The 17,867-nt window shown below is 48.1% G+C and overlaps 1 protein-coding gene and 1 non-coding gene across 2 annotated transcripts; both read left to right on the forward strand.

The window, feature by feature from the left end:
• The first annotated feature begins 2,112 nt into the window (after window positions 1-2,112).
• On the forward strand, window positions 2,113-2,250 carry LOC119922781. Its single transcript, XR_005448716.1, has one exon. It is a non-coding gene; the product is annotated as a small nucleolar RNA SNORA7 (small nucleolar RNA).
• Window positions 2,251-7,840: 5,590 nt separating this feature from the next.
• Window positions 7,841-17,297, forward strand: LOC119922744 (olfactory receptor-like protein OLF4). Its single transcript, XM_038742416.1, has 4 exons — window positions 7,841-8,326; window positions 14,860-14,870; window positions 16,334-16,789; window positions 16,877-17,297. The coding sequence occupies exons 1-4, from the start codon at window positions 7,841-7,843 to the stop codon at window positions 17,295-17,297; spliced, it is 1,374 nt and encodes a 457-aa protein (XP_038598344.1).
• Window positions 17,298-17,867: the final 570 nt, after the last annotated feature.

Here is a 17,867-nt window from a genome sequence, read left to right on the forward strand (position 1 = left end):
TCCCATCACTGTAGATGGCACTACCATCCTTCCCGTCTCACAAACCCGCAAACTTGGTGTCATCCTCGACTCCACTCAGCCATTCACCCCACACATCCACTCCGTCACCAAAACCTGCCAGTCTCACCTCCACAACATCGCCAAAATCTGCCCTTTCCTCTCCATCCAAACCGCTACCTTGTTGGTTCAATCTCTCATCCTATCCCGACTGGAATACTGCACCAGCCTCCTCTCTGTTCTCCCATCCTCCTGTCTCTCCCCACTTCAGTCTATATTTCACTCTGCTACCCGGATTATCTTTCTTCAGAAATGATCTGGGCATGTCACTCCCCTCCTCAAAAATCTCCAGTGGTTGCCTGTTGACCTACGAATCAAGCAAAAACTCCTCACTCTTGGCTTCAAGGCTGTCCATCACCTCGCCCCCTCCTACCTCACCTCCCTTCTCTCCTTCTACAGCCCAGCCCACACCCTCCGTTCCTCTGCCGCTGACCTCCTCACTGTGCCTTGTTCTTCCTTGTCCCACCATCGACCCCTGGCCCACATCCTTCCCCTGGCCTGGAATGCCCTCCCTCCACACATCCACCAAACTAGCTCTCTTCCTCCCTTCAAAGCCCTACTGAAAGCTCACCTTCTCCAGGAGGCCTTCCAGACTGAGCTCCCTTTTTCATCTCCTCCTCCCCCACCCTACCTCTTTCCCCTCCCCAAGGCACTTGTATATATTTGTAGATATTTGTTAATCTATTTATTTTACTTGTACATATTTACTGCTCTATTTATCTTATCAATGATTTGCTTATACCTACAATTCTATTTATTCTGACAGTTTTGACACCTGTCTACATGTTTTGTTTTGTTGTCTGCCTCCCCCTTCTAGGCTGTGAGCCCGTTGTTGGGTAGGGACCGTCTCTATATGTTGCCAACTTGTACATCCCAAGCGCTTAGTACAGTGCTCTGCACACAGTAAGTGCTCAATAAATATGAGTGAATGAATGAATGAACACCTCTTCACACCTCAAAAATCTCCAGTGGTCATCCTTCTCCTTCTGCAATAAATGGAAACTCCTTGCCATTAGCTTGAAAGCTCTGCACCATCTTACGTGTCCTCTCTCTTCACCGGCTACTTCCCAGCTTCCCGAGGCTTTGTGGTAACCTCTGCCACCATACAGTGTCCTAAAAAAAGAATCCCCAATCCAGGGTGCAAGGGTCTAGTCAGACACAATGGCTAACAAAGAGCTATGTCCTGAAGAATTTCTCTGCTCTTTCCCAGTAGCACGGTTCTGGGTAAGAGTGGGGTCTGGCAGGGTCAGAATCCCACGTCCAGCACTGGAATTAGATGGGGTTCAATTGCTTAGTGAAACAAAATTGGATAAGGAATGTATAATTGAAGGTGTGTGGGTAACCTTGTAGCTACCCCGGAGCTTAGAACATAATAAGCATTTAATAAGCACTACAACTGTTGTGAAATAGTTTTGGTAAGAGGTAGAATTTTCACTTTTATTGGAACAAAGTAACTGAGCTCCCTTTCTGCAAATGATTTTGCACAAATAAAAATAGGGTACTTCTAAAACAAATCCCTACCGTTGATACAAACTGTGAAAGAAATGGAAAAGGGTAGAATTGTTTTAAAAAAATGATGTCATGATGTTTTCCTATCCATAAAAACTAAACATCAAAGTTATGATTTGAAAGTATTTGCTACAATAAGTGATAAAAATAATAAACCATCATAGGAGTTGGGGAGGAGCAGCCTACAGGTGAGTTGACAAATTGCAGAATTTGTAGAAAGTGAAACTCTGAAAAACCCATCAGTTAACTTTTCTCAAAGGGAGAAACAGTGAAAAATGCTGGAAATTGACAAAAAGGATGAATACTTAATCGGGTTATGGTTGAAGTGTCATTGTTCATGAAGGGTAGAGATAGCGACAATAAAGACTCATTGTTGACCAAATCCCACACCACTGAGGAGGGGACACCTAATGACACTCGATGATGGAAGAGTCAAGCCAAACAAAAGGAAATGTAAGAAATTCCGGCAGAAATCAAACAGGTTCAAACGGGATTTTTACTAAATTTACAGATGTTATGGATTTATGGAAAGGTGAGAGATAGTTGCCCCTCTCAGGATCGAACCTGGAGAGTTTCCAGTACTCTACCAGTTTCAGCTGTGGGAGGGAGAGTCAAGCAAAGACCTATCCATTCCATTCCTAGCTTGGGCAGTGGCTAGCGAGTGGAAGACTATCTGCTACAAGTCAAAACTCACCCATGCTGGGCAGGAGCGACGTGGGATAGAGTTGAGGGCAGAAAATAGATTTTACTGTGCAGAAGGCGGCAATGGTAAACCACTTCCGCATTTTTACCAAGAAAACTCTGGATACACTACCAGAATGATTGCAGATGCAGAACGGGCCATTCTGGAAGACACGTTCCCATGGTGTTGCTATGGTTCGGAAACGACTCAAAGGCATAAGGCAAGATAAGAGGGATAGTGGAAGGTTCAGGAAAGGATTAAGAAGGCACCCATTCATGGAAGGTCATTGGAGGGAGCACACTAGTGATGATAGATGGTACATCCCAGGAAAGCTAATAATAATAATAATAATAATAATAATAATAATAATAATAATAATGGTATTTGTTAAGCACCTACTATATGCAATGCGCAGTTCTAAGCACTGGAGGGATACAAGGTGATCAGGTTGCCCCACGTGGGGCTCACAATCTTAATCCCCATTTTACAGATGAGGTAACTGAGGCACAGAGAAATGAAGTGACTTGCCCAAAGTCACCCAGCTGACAAGTGGCACCGCCGGAACTAGAACCCATGACCTCTGACTCCCAAACCCAGGCTCTTTCCACTGAGCCATGCTGCTTCTCTGCATAGTGTACTTTTGGCACAGGGGGAGGGAAGCACTGTCAGAGACAGAATTTTGGGATCTGGGCACCATTGTCCTGAAACAATAATGGTATTTCTCAGGTTGTTAGATAAGAATGCTGCCCAAGGCTCACTCTCTCCTGGGCAGAGGTTACAGTGGTAGTGCAGTGGAGGATTCTGGGTGGATTCCTGGCTTATTCTACCTCTCTTCAGAGGGGTGAGGAGACTGGTCATTGTTGTCCCTTGGTCTGCGCTGAGAGATTCTCAAGAGTTGGCCTGAGGGATATAATCACTGAGCTTCAGGGACGGCTGTCCAGGAGAGCCTAGGAGATTCATTCATTCATTCTTTCATTCATTGAACCGTATTTATTGAGTGCTTACTGTGTTCAGAGCACTGTACTAAGAGCTTGGAAAGTACAATTTGACAAAAGAGTCAATCCCTGCCCACACCAAGGTTACAGTCTAGAAGGAAAAATGGTATTTGCTATGTCCTTGCTATTTGCCAAGCACTGTTCTAAGCCCTGAGGTAGATATAAGGTAATCAGGCTGTCCCACATGGGACTCACAGTCTTAATCCCCATTTTACAGATGAAGTAACTGAGGCACACAGAAGTTAAGTGACTTTCCCAAAGTCTCACAGTCAACAAGTGGCGGATCTGGGATTAGAACCCATGACCTCTTTCTGCTATGCCATTGCTCTTTCCACTCAGCCATGCTAAACTGTCCCCAATAAGATTACATTATCATCTCCAGATATCTCCCTCAGCAGAGCCAAGAGGGGCCAGGACAGAAACCAGAAGCTGAGTGTTTGTTTGTCTCTAACAAGGAGCTCAGGGAACCATGGAGTGTGGGTCCCAAGGGCCCAGAGACTCTTGCAAATAGTCCTGCCATGAGCCCCTTTCCTGTCCGCACTGCCCTCGTGAGTGAGGAAGCAGTGCTCCTGCCTGGGACCCTGCAGTCCTGTGTCCCTCTTCCCACTCAGCCACATCAATTGTTCTTGGAGTTCCCTACCACAGAGTTCATCCCCCGAGGGTACAGAGGAGGTGGACAGCATATGCAAAGTACATTGCCCACCCGACCTCAAGACAACCTGCACAGGTAAGGTACCTCCCCACAAGCCACCCACGGGAGGAACCCACACCTGTTACCCACCCCTGACAGGAGAACTTCAGCCTTCATGTTACTCCGATATCGGGACTACAGCATACCTCAAATCCACTCCTCGATGGTAAGACACGGGGTTTGGGCATCCTGAGAGTGGGGTATGTGGCCTCATCGTCCCGGTGACAGCCATAGTGGCCAGGTCGCCCGGGTGGGAAGTGGAGCCCGGACCCCTGTCCCTGACAGCCCGGGCCTGGGGAGGGGGCTAGGAGAAGGGCATGTCTCTGGGGGAGGCAAAGACCCCCATTAACTTTCCACTGGAGTGTGGGTCCTCACCTCGACTCTCCACAGGCTCTTCCTCTCTGTTATATGTTACTGACCACATTTAGGAGAGAAGCCAACAGCCACATGTCTGGGCTGGGCGCTCCAGTCTGTGTATGAGGAGCTGCTCTTCCTCACTTGAAATGCCAAGCCTTCCATGTTTGGGTTGGAACACCCTCAGAGCCTGCTCAGTTGAAGTCACAGAACACCCAGGGACTTGTTGCCTGGGGGTTCTAAATGAAGGAAACTTCAACCCATCACCAATCTATCAACCAATCAGAGAAGCAGCGTGGATCAGTGGATAGAGCCCGGGCTTTGGAGTCAGAGGTCATGGGTTCAAATCCCAGCTCTGCCAATTGCCAGCTGTGTGACTTTGGGCAAGTCACTTAACTTCTCTGGGCCTCAGTTACCTCATCTGTAAAATGGGGATTAAGACTGTGAGCCCCCCGTGCAACAACCTGATCACCTTGTAACCCCCCCACGGCGCTTAGAACAGTACTTTGCACATAGTAAGTGCTTAATAAATGCTATCATTATCATTATTATTATTATTGTTATTTATTGACCACTTACTGTGTGCAGGGCACTGTACTAAGCACTTGGGAGAGTACAGCCCAGCAATATAACACATATATTCCCTGCCCACACTGAGCTTACAGTCTAGTGGGAGAGACAGACATTAATATAAATAGATAATAATAATAAGGATGATGGTATTGGTAAAGCACTCACTATGTGCAAAGCACTGTCCTAAGATACACATTCCAGCCACCCTTGCTTTCAAATCACTGAAAGAGAAGATAAGGCTTCCAAGTGTGGGATTGTGTCTGTCACAATGACCTTTTTTCTACAAAAGCCACCTGGCTCACCTGATTGTGTGTCTGCATTATCATCATCATCATCATCATCATCATCATCATCATCATCATCATCATCAACTGTAATTATTGAGGGTTTACTATGTGCAGGGTACTGTACTGAACCCTGGGGAGAATACAATACAACGGAGTTAGAAAAACAAGCCAATAGTGTGCAGTGCATCTTCTCCTGCGGCCCCTGCTGCAGAGGATGGAGAAAGTTCAGGGAGGGCCAGAGGTCGTTGGAGGTCAGCAGCTTGAGCCATGCAGTAGGAGTCAGGGACTGGTGCGCCAGAGATTGGGTACACAGGGGAGCTCTGTTCTAGCGGTATCTGCTGGCTACAGTGTGACAGATGATGCCTGGGCTGGGTTTCCATGGCACTTTTGTCTATCAGCCTGGATGCCATCTGAAGGGGGTTATGCTGGTGGTGCCCTCTGCGAGTTTGGGGTATTACAACGGGAGTTTCTTGCCTAAAATCCAACAAGTCTCCCCTGATCCCTACCAGGCCTAATAACAACCTGCCCGAACCACGATGTTTCATCAACAAAACTGGAGGTCACCATGACAACTTTGTTTACTTAAACTTTATTGTTTCCTGCCTCTCCTCTGCCAGGCAAAACTATTTCTCTTCAATTATGGACACCCATGCCCTTCACCCCTGTCAGCTGTTCTGGACATTTAACTCTCTCCTCAAGCCTGCTGTTCCTCCCCCTCCTCCATCCCTCTCCCCCAACAATCTGTCCACCTACGTCATTACAAAAATTAATACCTCAGGTCTGAGCTCCCCAAAGTCACATCTCCGCCTTCGCCATCCCCCCACCCCATGGCTCTCAACCCTCTCCTCGCCTCTTCCATCCTTTCCAGCAGGATCTCCAGAGGAGATCTCCTCCCTCCTCTCAAGTGCCACCCCCTTCATCTCTGCTTCAGACCCCATTCCCTCTCATCTTATAAAAACTCTCAGCCTTTCATTCCTCCCTTCCTTAACTTCCATCTTCAACTGCTCACACTCCAACGACTCCCCTCCCTCTGCCCACATCTCCACCATCCTAAAAAATCCTGCTCTTGACCCCACTGCCCCTTCCAGTTATCGCCCTTTCTCTCCTGCCCTTCCTTTATAAACTCCTAGAGCAAGTTTTCTACACTCGCTGCCTCAAATTTCTCAACTCGAACAATCTTCTGGACCCCCTCCAATTGGGCTTCTGTCCCCTCCACTCCACTGAAACTGCACTCTCAAAGGCCACCAATGACCTCCTTCTTGTCAAATCCAATGGCTCCTACTCTATCCTAATCCTCCTCGACCTCCCAGCTGCCTTTGATTCTGTGGACCATCCCTTTCTCCTCAACACATTATCCAACCTTGGCTACACAGACTCCGTCCTATCCTGGTTCTCCTCTTATCTCTCTGGCCATTCATTCTCAGTCTCCTTCATGGGCTCCTCCTCCCCCTCCCATCCCCTAACTGTAGGGGTTCCTCAAGGGTCAGTTCTTGGTCCCTTTCTGTTCTCCATCTCTACTCACTGCCTTGGTGAACTCATTCGCTCCCACGGCTTCATTTTCATCTCTACGCAGACGACACTCAAATATACATCTCCTCCCCTGTTCTCTCTCCCTCCCTCCAGGCTCGTATCTCCCCCTGCCTTCAGGACATCTCCACCTGGATATCCACCTGCCACCCAAAACTCAACATGTCCACTCTTGAAAGAGATCTAGCTTCACTCCTGAAATGGTTGGGTGGGTGGAGGGGAAACTACTGTAGCGATTGGACCACCCCCTGCAGGCACCAGAACCCTCATTCTTATGGGAACTCCAGACACGAGGAAGACAAACAAGGCTGGGAGAGAGGATTGGGCTGAGCGTTGCAGAAATAAGTGTGCTGAGCTTAAAAAGAAAGCAAAAGTAAACTTATTGAGAATTCATAAGTTAGGAGTTGGGGGGCATTTGCTTAGAGTAGGGTGCAGGGCAGCTGTGAGCACCGTAAAGCCCATCAACAGTACCCAGCAATTCATTCATTCGTTCATTCAATCATATTTATTGAGCTCTTACTGTGTGCAAAGCACTGCAGTAAGTGCATGGGAAGTACAGGTTGGCAACATATAGAGACGGTCCCTACCCAACAGTGGGCTCACAGTCTAGAAGGGGGAAGCAATATTTTTTCAGCACCAAAATGAGCTAGGCCCACGTTTTTCTCCTTAATACTAAGTTGGCTTGGCCTGAGAATTGGCATGAGATTCCTTGGAGAAGGCTCAGGAGAGAGCCTGAGGGGCCACTGATGATGGACTCCGAGTCTCTGATGGGATGTTCCATGGAGAATGAAGAGTAGCCAGACCGGGAGAGCCCAGTGCTGTGCCTGGGAGTGGAGTGGAAATAGAACCCGCTGCACCTTGTGTGGACACACACACGGGCCCGGGAAGGGTGGACCCAGGACCCCAGGAATGCTGGAGAGTGGGAGCAGGAGACTCTCAGGTGGACAAATACTCCAGCCAGAACCCAGACCTCCCAACCACATTTCCAATAAAGCTGGGGAGATGTCTGAAATCAAGCAGCAGGGGTCTCTCCACTGATTTCCCAGCGCTGCCCCGGCACATACACATTAAACTGCATAAAATCTAGACTGAGTCGGAATCAGGATGTGATTGCTCCACCATGCCAATCGCATGCTATATCTCCCCCAGCAGATCCTCCAGCCCCATGGAGAAGGAAAACCAAACCAGCATCACAGAATTCCTCCTCCTGGGACTATCCGACCGGGTGGAGCAGCAGCAGCTCCTCTTCGTGCTGTTCCTCTGGTTGTACCTTCTCGGCGTTGTGGGGAGCCTGCTCATCGTCCTGGCCATCGGCTCTGACCCACACCTGCACACTCCCATGTACTTCTTCCTCACCAACCTCTCCCTAGCCAACATCTGCTTCCTGTCCACCATGGTCCCCAAGATGCTGGTCAACATTCAGACCCACATCAAATCCATAGCCTACACTGGCTGCCTGGCGCAAATGTACTTCTTCCTTCTATTTGGAGGCCTGGACCACTTTCTCCTCACTGGGATGGCATATGACCGTTACGAGGCCATATGCCACCCCCTCCACTACACCACCATCATGAGCCCACGGCTCTGTAGCCTACTGGTTGCTGGATCTTGGATCGTCAGTTCCCTCCATGCCCTGACACACACCCTATTAGTGGTTCGCTTATCCTTCTGTTCCCATCGTGAAATTCTTCACTTCTTCTGTGAGCTTTACCAGATCCTCAAGCTTTCCTGTTCTAGCATCATCATCAATGAACGAATGGTGTTTGTCTTTGCAGTAGTGACTGGGGTAGGACCAATATTTGGCCTCCTGTTCTCTAACATTCGCATCATCTCCACCATATTGAGAATCCCATCAGCAGGGGGAAGGTGGAAAGCTTTCAGCACCTGTGGCTCTCACCTGACCGTGGTCTCCTTATTCTACAGCACCATTCTTGGAACCTACCTTTGTCCAACATCTACCCAAGCATTCAGTAAGGGCTTGATAGTGTCTGTGCTGTACACAGTGGTCATCCCTACAATGAATCCCTTCATCTACAGCCTGAGGAACAAGAACATGAAAGAGGCCCTGAAAAATACATTCAACAGTAAAAGTGTCTTCTCTCGAGGATTCTGACTTGTGGATTAACCTGAAGCTTATTTTCTGAGAAGGTTTAGCCAGCTCTCATAGATCACATACCTTTTATTACGTACAATTTTGTTTTATGGACTAGGAGTCCATTCCTAGTGAGAGTTTACCATCCTCCATTATGGTCAACAATATTCTGTTGTCCAGAGAAGCAGTGTGGCCTAGTGGAAAGATCAGGGACGTGAGAGTCAGAGAACCTGGATTCTAATCCCAGGTGATCACTTGTCTGCTCTGTGACTTTGGACATGTCACTTAACTTTTCTGTGCCTCAGTTCCCTTATCTGTAAAATGAGGATTCAGTACATGTTCTCCTGCCTACTGAGACTGTGAGCCCTACATGAGACCTAATCATCTTATATCTACCCCAGCCCTTAGTGCAATGCTTGGCACATAACTTAACCTATACCATTATTATTAGGGAAGCAGCATGGCCTGGTGGAAATAGCATGGGCCTGGGAGTTGGAAGACCAAGGTTCTAATCCTGCCTCTGCCACTTGTCCGCTGTGTGACCTTGGGCAAGTCACTTAATCAATCAATCATATTTATTGAGCGCTTACTGTGCACTGTACTAAACACTTGGGAAGTACAAGTTGGCAACACATAGAGACAGTCCCTACCCAACAGTGGGCTCAAAGTCTAAAAGGGGGAGACAGAGAACAAAACCAAACATACTAACAAAATAAAATAAATAGAATAGATATGTAAAAGTAAAATAAATAAATAAATAAATAAATAGAGTAATAAATATGTACAAACATATATACATATATACAGGTGCTGTGGGGAAGGGAAAGAGGTAAGATGGGGGGTATGGAGAGGGGGACGAGGGGGAGAGGAAGGAAGGGGGTCAGTATGGGAAGGCCTCCTGGAGGAGGTGAGCTCTCAGTAGGGCCTTGAAGGGAGGAAGAGAGCTAGCTTGGCGGATGGGCAGAAGGAGGGCATTCCAGGCCCGGGGGATGACGTGGGCCGGGGGTCGATGGCGGGACAGGCGAGAACGAGGTACGGTGAGGAGATTAGTGGCAGAGGAGCGGAGGGTGCAGGGTGGGCTGTAGAAGGAGAGAAGGGAGGTGAGGTAGGAGGGGGCGAGGTGATGGAGAGCCTTGAAGCCCAGGGTGAGGAGTTTCTGCCTGATGCGCAGATTGGTAGCCACTGGAGATTTTGGAGGAGGAAAGTAACATGCCCAGAGCGTTTCCGGACAAAGACAATCCGGGCAGCAGCATGAAGTAACCTTTTCTTAACTTTTCTGCACCTCATTTACCTCATCTAGGCAATGGAGATTAGGACTGTGAGTCCCTTATGAGACGGGGATTGTGTTCAACTCGGTTATCTTGCATCTACCCCGCAATTGGTACAGTGCCTGACACATGGTCAGCACTTAACAGATACCACTTGAAATAGAATATCTTCTGGGACATCTCCCTAAGCAAAGCCCTGTAGGGAGACCAGGCACTGAGAGTTTGTTTGTATCTAACAGGAGCTGGGGGAGCCATAACCTGTGGGGCCTGAGGGACCAGAGACTCCTGCAAATAGTCCTGCCGTAAGCTCCACTAACACCAGCACTGCCCCTGTGGTTGAGGACGCATTGCTCCTGCCTGGAACCCCACAGTCCCCCATTCCTCTTCCTCCTCAGCTGCATTGATTGTTCCGGGACAAGTTCCCCACCACGAGGTCCATCAACCGAAGGGACAAAGGAGGCAGACAGTGCAGGGTGCCTTCATTGCCCGACTGACCCCAAGACGACCTGCACAGGTAGGGAACGTCCCCCCGTGCCAGGACACAGGAGTACCCATGCCTCTTCCCAGTCATGATGGGAGAACTTTAGCATTCACTCTCGTCCAATACTGGGGCTACAAGCACATCCCAACCCCCTTCCCCGGTGTGTCCGCAGAAGTCTAAAAGCCACAAATTTGGGGCATCCCGAGATTGAGATTGGTGACCGCAGGGTCCCGGTGTTGGCTGCAGCGGCCAGGTCTTCCGGGTGAGAGGTGGAGCCATGATCCCCATTCCTGATGGGCGGGGACTTTTGTGGGGGATGGCAGAGGGCATTTGCCTGGGGGAAGCGCAGACCCCCATATCTTTCCATTGGAGCATGGCTACTGACCCCAAACAGCCACAGGCTCTTCCATTCCTGAACTCTTTCCATTGTATGTCACTGCCCCCATCTAGTGGAGAAGCTCTCAGCCGAGTGTCTTGGGTTGGGGGTGCCAGTTTGGGTGTGAGCATTGGGGATCAGGGTGGGAGAGGGTTTTGTCAGTGGGGGATTAATCCCCCAACCTCCTTGGTCCTGCCACCTCTCAGCCACCTCAGCTCTAACGAATAAATCAGATTATTCATTGGCCAATATTTACTTGTGTCCAGTGCATCAGTAATGATCAGGTACAACTCCTCTTCATCTGCCTTCCCTCACACACACCGGGTCCCCATAACACAGTCCCCTACAGAGACCTGACATCTCTCAACACACCCGCCCCTAACACACCAATCATTCCAACTCATCATGCCCCAATCAATCGTATTTATTGAGCGCTTACTGTGTGCAGAGCACTGTACTAAGCGCTTGGGAAGTACAAGTTGGCAACATATAGAGGCAGTCCCTACCCAACAGTGGGTTCACAGTCCAAAAGGGGGAGACAGACAACAAAACTAAACATATTAACAAAATAAAATAAATAGAAGAAATATATACAAATAAAATAAATAAATAGAGTAATAAATACGTACAAACATATATACATGTATACAGGTGCTGTGGGGAGGGGAAGGAGGCAAGGCGGGGGGGAGGGGGAGGGGGAGGAGGGGGAGAGGAATGAGGAGGCTCAGTCTGGGAAGACCTCCTGGAGGAGCTGAGCTCTCACTAGGGCTTTGAAGGGAGGAAGAGAGCTACTCAACTATCCATGCCCTCAACTCTGCCCTAACCATGCCCTAACTGTGCCAGTCACTCAAGACTCAGTTCTGAGTCCCCTTCTTATCTCCATCTTACGCCCACTGCTCTGGAGAACTCATTCATTCCCACAGCTTCAGTTACCATCTCTACATGGATGATTCCCAAATCTACCTCTCCAGCCCTGACCTCTCTCCTTCTCTGTAATCTCACATTTCCTCCTGCCTTCAAGGCATCCCTACTTTGATGGCCTCTCTTCACCTCAAACTTAACATGTCCAAAACAGAACTCCTTGTCTTCCTCCCCAAACCCTATCCTCTCCTTGACTTTCTGAGCACTGTAAACAACACCACCATCCTCCCGGTCTCACAAGCCTACAAACTTAGCACTATCCTTAACTCATCTCTCTCATTTAACCCCCATATTCAGTATGCCACCAAATCCTGTTGGTTCTACCTTCACAACATTAATAGAATCTGCCCCATCTAAACTCCTACCATATGAATCATATCATTCATCATTTCCTACCTCACCTATTGAATCAGCCCCCGTGCTGATTTCTCCGCCTTCCAGTCTCTCCCCACTTAAACCCACACTTGATTTTTCTTAAAAACTGTCTGTGCACATTTCCCCACTCCTCAGAACTATCAAATGGTTGCCTCTCCACCTCCACATCCAAGAGAAATTCCTTACCATTGGTTTAAAGCATTCAAACAGTTCACCCCAGCCTACATAATTGCACTAATCTACTATAACTCAGTCAGCACACTCCACTCCTCTAGCATCCACCTACTCGCTGTTTCTTGATCTCATCTTTCTCACCACCAACCCCTTGATCACATCCTCCCTCCTTTCTGGAATTCCCCTGCCCCAGCCCCCACCTTCCAATCCAACAGACCACCACTGTCCCATCTTCAAAGCCTTTTGAAAATCGTATTTATAGTACGAAGCCTTCCCTGACTACCTTCTCCTCCCCAACCTATTCACTCTTTCTTCTACATCACCTATGCCCTTGAGTCATGTGCCAGTTGGCAGCACCCCCTCCCCCTTCTCCACATGCCAGGTCTCACAAATTGGTACTGAGGGGATCGAGGGAGGGTGACCCCAGTCCTCAAAAGTCAAAACCCCAACATACACTCGAGTACTGCCGTGATGACAACCTGCTGTGTGGTGGGGCCAACTGGCCCACACCCAATCAGAGGGTGGTTCTCATGGTGGAGGTGCTGTACCCCCCCCAAACCCTTCTATCAACATACTGGGGCCCGTCTATCAGTCTGGATGCCATCTGAAGGGGGTTGTGCTGGTGCTGCCCTCTGCGAGTTTGGGGTATTGCCCGGGGAGTTTCTTGGCTAAAATCCAACGTCTCCCCTGATCCCCACCAGGCCTAATAACAACCTGCCCGAACCACGATATTTCACTGCCAAAACTGGAGAAGGTCACTATGGCAACTTTGTTCACTTAAACTTTATCGTTTCCTGCCTCTCCTCTGCCAGGCAAATTTATTTTTCTTCAATTATGGACACCTATGCCCATCAGCCCCATCTGCTGTTCCAGACATTTAACTCCCTCCTCAAGCCTGCTGTTCCTCCCCCTCACTCCCAACGATCTGGCCACCTACTTCATTAGGAAAATTAACACCATCACGTCTGAACTCTCCAAAGTCACATCTCCCCCTTTGCCATCCGCCCCGCTCTCAACCCTCTCCTCTACTCTTCCATCCTTTCCAGCAGGATCTTCAGAGGAGATCTCCTCCCTCCTCTCAAGTGCCACCCCCTTCATCTGTGCTTTGGACCCCATTCCCTCTCACCTTATAAAGACTTTCAGCCCTTCACTCCTCCCCTCCTTAATTTCCATCTTCAACCGCTCACTCTCCAACAACTCCCCTACCTCTGTCCACGTCTCCCTCACCCTAAAAAAACCCTCTCTTGACCCCACTGCCCCTTTCCTCTCCATCCAAACTACTACCTTGTTGGTACAATCTGTCGTTATATCCTGACTGCAATACTCCATCAGCCTCCTTTCTGATCTCCCATCCTCCTGTCTCTCCACAAATCAGTCTATACTTCACTCTGCTGCCCGGATTATCTTTCTACGGAAACTCTCTGGGCATGTCACTCCCCTCCTCAAAAATCTTTATTGGTTGCCTATAAACCTTCACATGAAGCATAAACTCTTCACTATTAGCTTTAAAGCTCTCCATCACCTTGCCCCCTCCTACCTCACCTCCTTGATCTCCTTCTACGGCCCAGCCCGCACATTCTGCTCCTCTGCCATTAACCTCCTCACTGTGCCTGTCCTGCCGTCGATCCCTGGTCTACGTCCTACCTCTGGCCTGAATGACCTCCCTCCTCACATCAGCCAAACTAGCGCTCTTTAAAGCCCTACTGAGAGCTCACCTCCTCCAGGAGGCCTTCCTACACTGAGCCCCCCCTTTTTCTCTGCTCTTCCTCCCCTCCCCAACGCCCCCACTCTCTCCCTCTGCTCTTTCCCCTTCCCCTCCCCACAGCACTTGCTGAAATTTGTACAAATTTATTATTTCATTTATTTTATTAATGATGGATGTATATCCATAATTCTATTTATTTATTTTGATGGTATTTATTCCTGTCTACTTGTTTTGTTGTCTGTCTCCCCCTTCTAGACTGTGAGCCCGTTGTTGGGTAGAGATTGTCTCTATCTGTTGCCAAATTGTATTTTCCAAGCGCTTAGTGCAGTGCTCTGCACACAGTAAGTGCTCAATAACTACAACTGAATGAATGAATGAAAATTATCAGATGGGCGATGCCAGGATTTTTTGATCATCACTGTCACCACCCCTTCACCTGACCTTTCAGCCCCCGAGTCAACAGATCATCAGTCAGGTTCAGTAGGTAGCTCTGTAGTAGTAGATGAATTCTATCTTTTGAGCATTTACTGGGTGCCACGCACTCTGCTAAGCCCTTGGGAAGTACAAAACCAAGTAACGTTTGCCACATGGAGCTTCTACTCTAACAGGGGAGACAGACAAGACAACAGGGGAGACAAAGGGGCACAAATAGAGTAGTCAAGATAAATGATTGAAGGTACAAGGGTACTAGTTCAATGGTGCACAAAATGAAATCCAGCCATACATACAATTCTTTCCCTTGTCTATTGCTTTCCAGGTTCGAGACTTCTATATTCTTAGGGGGGTTTCAAGGTTACTCGGTTGTCCATGTGCTCAGTAACTAGGGCCTTTCTATGCCATAGCATTCTCCTCAAACTTGGCCCTACCCCAGCTCCTCCAATGTACATTTCCCTTTCCTATTCTTAGTAAAATGTGTAACCTTCCTCCCAGCCACTGACCTAAGTCCTGACTGCCATTGGCTCAGCCTACAGTGACTTCACCACTTGGCTAACACCACTTGGCTTACAGTCGCCCTGTTCAATGGCCTTGTGGGAAAAACACTTTAAATCAAACAGGCATTTGGAGGCTGAAAATGAGCTAATGGGCTTTCTGGAAGAACCCATGTGCAGCGTAACCCCATCTTTCATCACAGAGCTCTAGGCACTTTGTTGTAAAGATAAGCCTAAGTTTCATCACAAAAAACATGCATGGCCTTGGGCCTATGAATTATGGTGAGGAAACAGGACGAATCCCATGCCAAACCTGGGTAGGGAGGTAGTACCCACTAAAGCCAGTGCTGGCCCACCTCCCTCGGAAGCCTCATGCCAGAGGCCAGGAAGAGTGGGGGGATGTGGAAGAAGAATCTCAGGTGGACAAGCTGCCCAATAAGACCCCAGCCCACCCAGACACATTCCCTTCTGGACTGAATGGCTGAGCAAAAAGCATCCTTCCACTGCTTAGGCAGACTATTCTCACCCTCCTACCCCACACCTTCCCAAAAATATCAATCCGCAGTATTTATTGAGCATCTGCTGTGAGCAGCGAATACAATAGAGGCAGGAGGCATGATCTTTGCCCTAAGAAAGTTAACAATAAAATAAGGATGTCATAAAATGAATGATAAATAAGACAAAGAAGTGCTGAAATAGTCAAGCATATACAAGCACTTAGTATAGTGATCTGCACACAGTAAGTGCTCAATAAATACGATTGAATGAATTTCTCAATATAAAAATGTGAAGTGAAATGTGAATGTGAATGTGAATGAGCAGGTTGTGAGTGAAAAAGTGCTGAGATGGTAGAAAGGAGGATAGGACCTGGGGAGAATGAAAGTTCACTGAGGAAGACCTCCTGGAAAAGTTGGGATTTCAGAAGGGATTGGAATATGGGGAGAGTTGTGGTCTGGTGGATTTGAAGGACAAAGGAGTTCCAAGCAGAAGGAAGGGCATGAGCCAAGGATCGGAAGTGGGAGAAACAAGCTCTAAGTACTGTGAGAAGATGAGGGTTGAAGGAATGGAGAATGCAAATGGGGGGGTTGCTGGGAGAAGAGAGTGGATAAGTAATGAGGAGAAAAATGATAGAGTGCTAATTAGTCGATCAATTTATTGAGCAGATACTGTGTGCAGTGCACTGAAGAAAGCTCTTGTGATAGTACAACGGAGCGCCAATAGACAGAGTTTTCTGAGGGATGAAAAGATGAATCAATAGCCATTACACAGTGCCTAGTCTGATTCTTATCGTGATTTGATTGCTCCTCCATCCCATTCTCCTGCCACGTCTAACCCAGAAGATCCCCCGGCCCCATGGAGGGGGGAAACCAAACCAGCATCACAGAATTTCTCCTCCTGGGACTGTCCAACCAGATGGAGCTGCGGCAGCTCGTCTTCATGCTGTTTCTCTGGATGTACCTGCTCGGGGTCCTGGGGAGCCTGCTCATCGTCCTGGCCATCGGCTCTGACCCGCACCTGCACAACCCCATGTACTTCTTCCTCACCAACCTGTCCCTGGTCGACATCTGTCTCCTGTCCACCACGGTCCCCAAGATGCTGGTCAACATACAGACCCACAAGAAATCTATATCCTACACTGGCTGCCTGGCCCAAACGTATTTCATCATTCTGTTAGGAGGTCTGGACCACTTTCTCCTCACCGCTATGGCATATGACCGCTACGTGGCCATATGCCACCCCCTCCACTACACCACCATCATGAGCCCACGACTCTGTACTCTGGTGGTTGCTGGGTCCTGGCTCGTCAGTTCCCTCCATGCCCTGATACACACCCTATTGATGGCTCGCTTATCCTTCTGTTCCAATCGTGAAATTCTTCACTTCTTCTGTGAACTTTATGAGGTCCTAAAGCTTTCCTGTTCTAGTATCGTCATCAACGAAGTAATGATTCTTGTCCTTGCAGTAGTGATTGGGGTAGGTCCCCTCACCGGGCTCCTGTCCTCTTACATTCGCATTATCTCCACCATATTGAGAATCCCATCTGCAGGGGGAAGGTGGAAAGCTTTCAGAACCTGTGGTTCTCACCTGTCCGTGGTTTCTTTATTCTACAGCACCACTCTTGGGATCTACCTTTGTCCACCATCTACCCAAACATTCAGTAAAGGTACGATAGCGTCTGTGCTGTATACAGTGGTCACCCCCACAATGAATCCCTTCATCTACAGCCTAAGGAACAAGAACATGAAAGAGGCCCTGAGAAATGTGTTCAATAGAAAAAGTGTCTTCTTTCGAGTATTCTGACTGGCGTATTCAGTCAGCTTATTTTTCTGAGAAAGTTTAGTCAGCGCTCAAAGATCACATACTTTTTGTCATGTACAATTGTGTTTTCTTGCAAAGAGCTTTCTGGGTAATTGAGACCCTATAAAAATTCTCTATGACTTTTGAAATTGAATGAAAAATACAGGAAGATGATGACGATGATGATGCAGCGTGGCTCAGTGGAAAGAGCACGGACTTGGGAGTCACAGGTCATGGGTTTGAATTCCGGCTCCAACATTTGTCAGCTGTGTGACCCTGGGCAAGCCACTTAAATTCTCTGTGCCTCAGTTACCTCACCTGTAAAATGGGAATTGAGACTATGAGCCCCACATGGGACAACCTGATCACCTTGTATCCCCCCAGCGCTTAGAACAGTGCTTTGCATATAGTAAGCGCTTAACAAATACCATGATTTTTATTGTTATTATTATTGTTATTATTGTGATGATGATGATGATGATGAAAGAGCCCATGCAGCTACCTGAGCAATAAATAACATCCTTCCCATAGTGAATAATAATAATAATAATAATAATAATAATAACAATAATA

The sequence above is a fragment of the Tachyglossus aculeatus genome, unplaced genomic scaffold, assembly GCF_015852505.1.
Source record: "Tachyglossus aculeatus isolate mTacAcu1 unplaced genomic scaffold, mTacAcu1.pri scaffold_123_arrow_ctg1, whole genome shotgun sequence".
Taxonomy (NCBI): Eukaryota; Metazoa; Chordata; class Mammalia; order Monotremata; family Tachyglossidae; genus Tachyglossus; species Tachyglossus aculeatus.

Coding starts and splice junctions, on each gene's coding strand:
- LOC119922744 (XM_038742416.1), top strand. CDS start 7,841: ATGGAGAAGGAAAACCAAACCAGCATCACAGAATTCCTCCTCCTGGGA. Junction 16,790..16,876: donor TGTACTCTGGTGGTTGCTGG/GTCCTGGCTCGT, acceptor TGAAATTCTTCA/CTTCTTCTGTGAACTTTATG.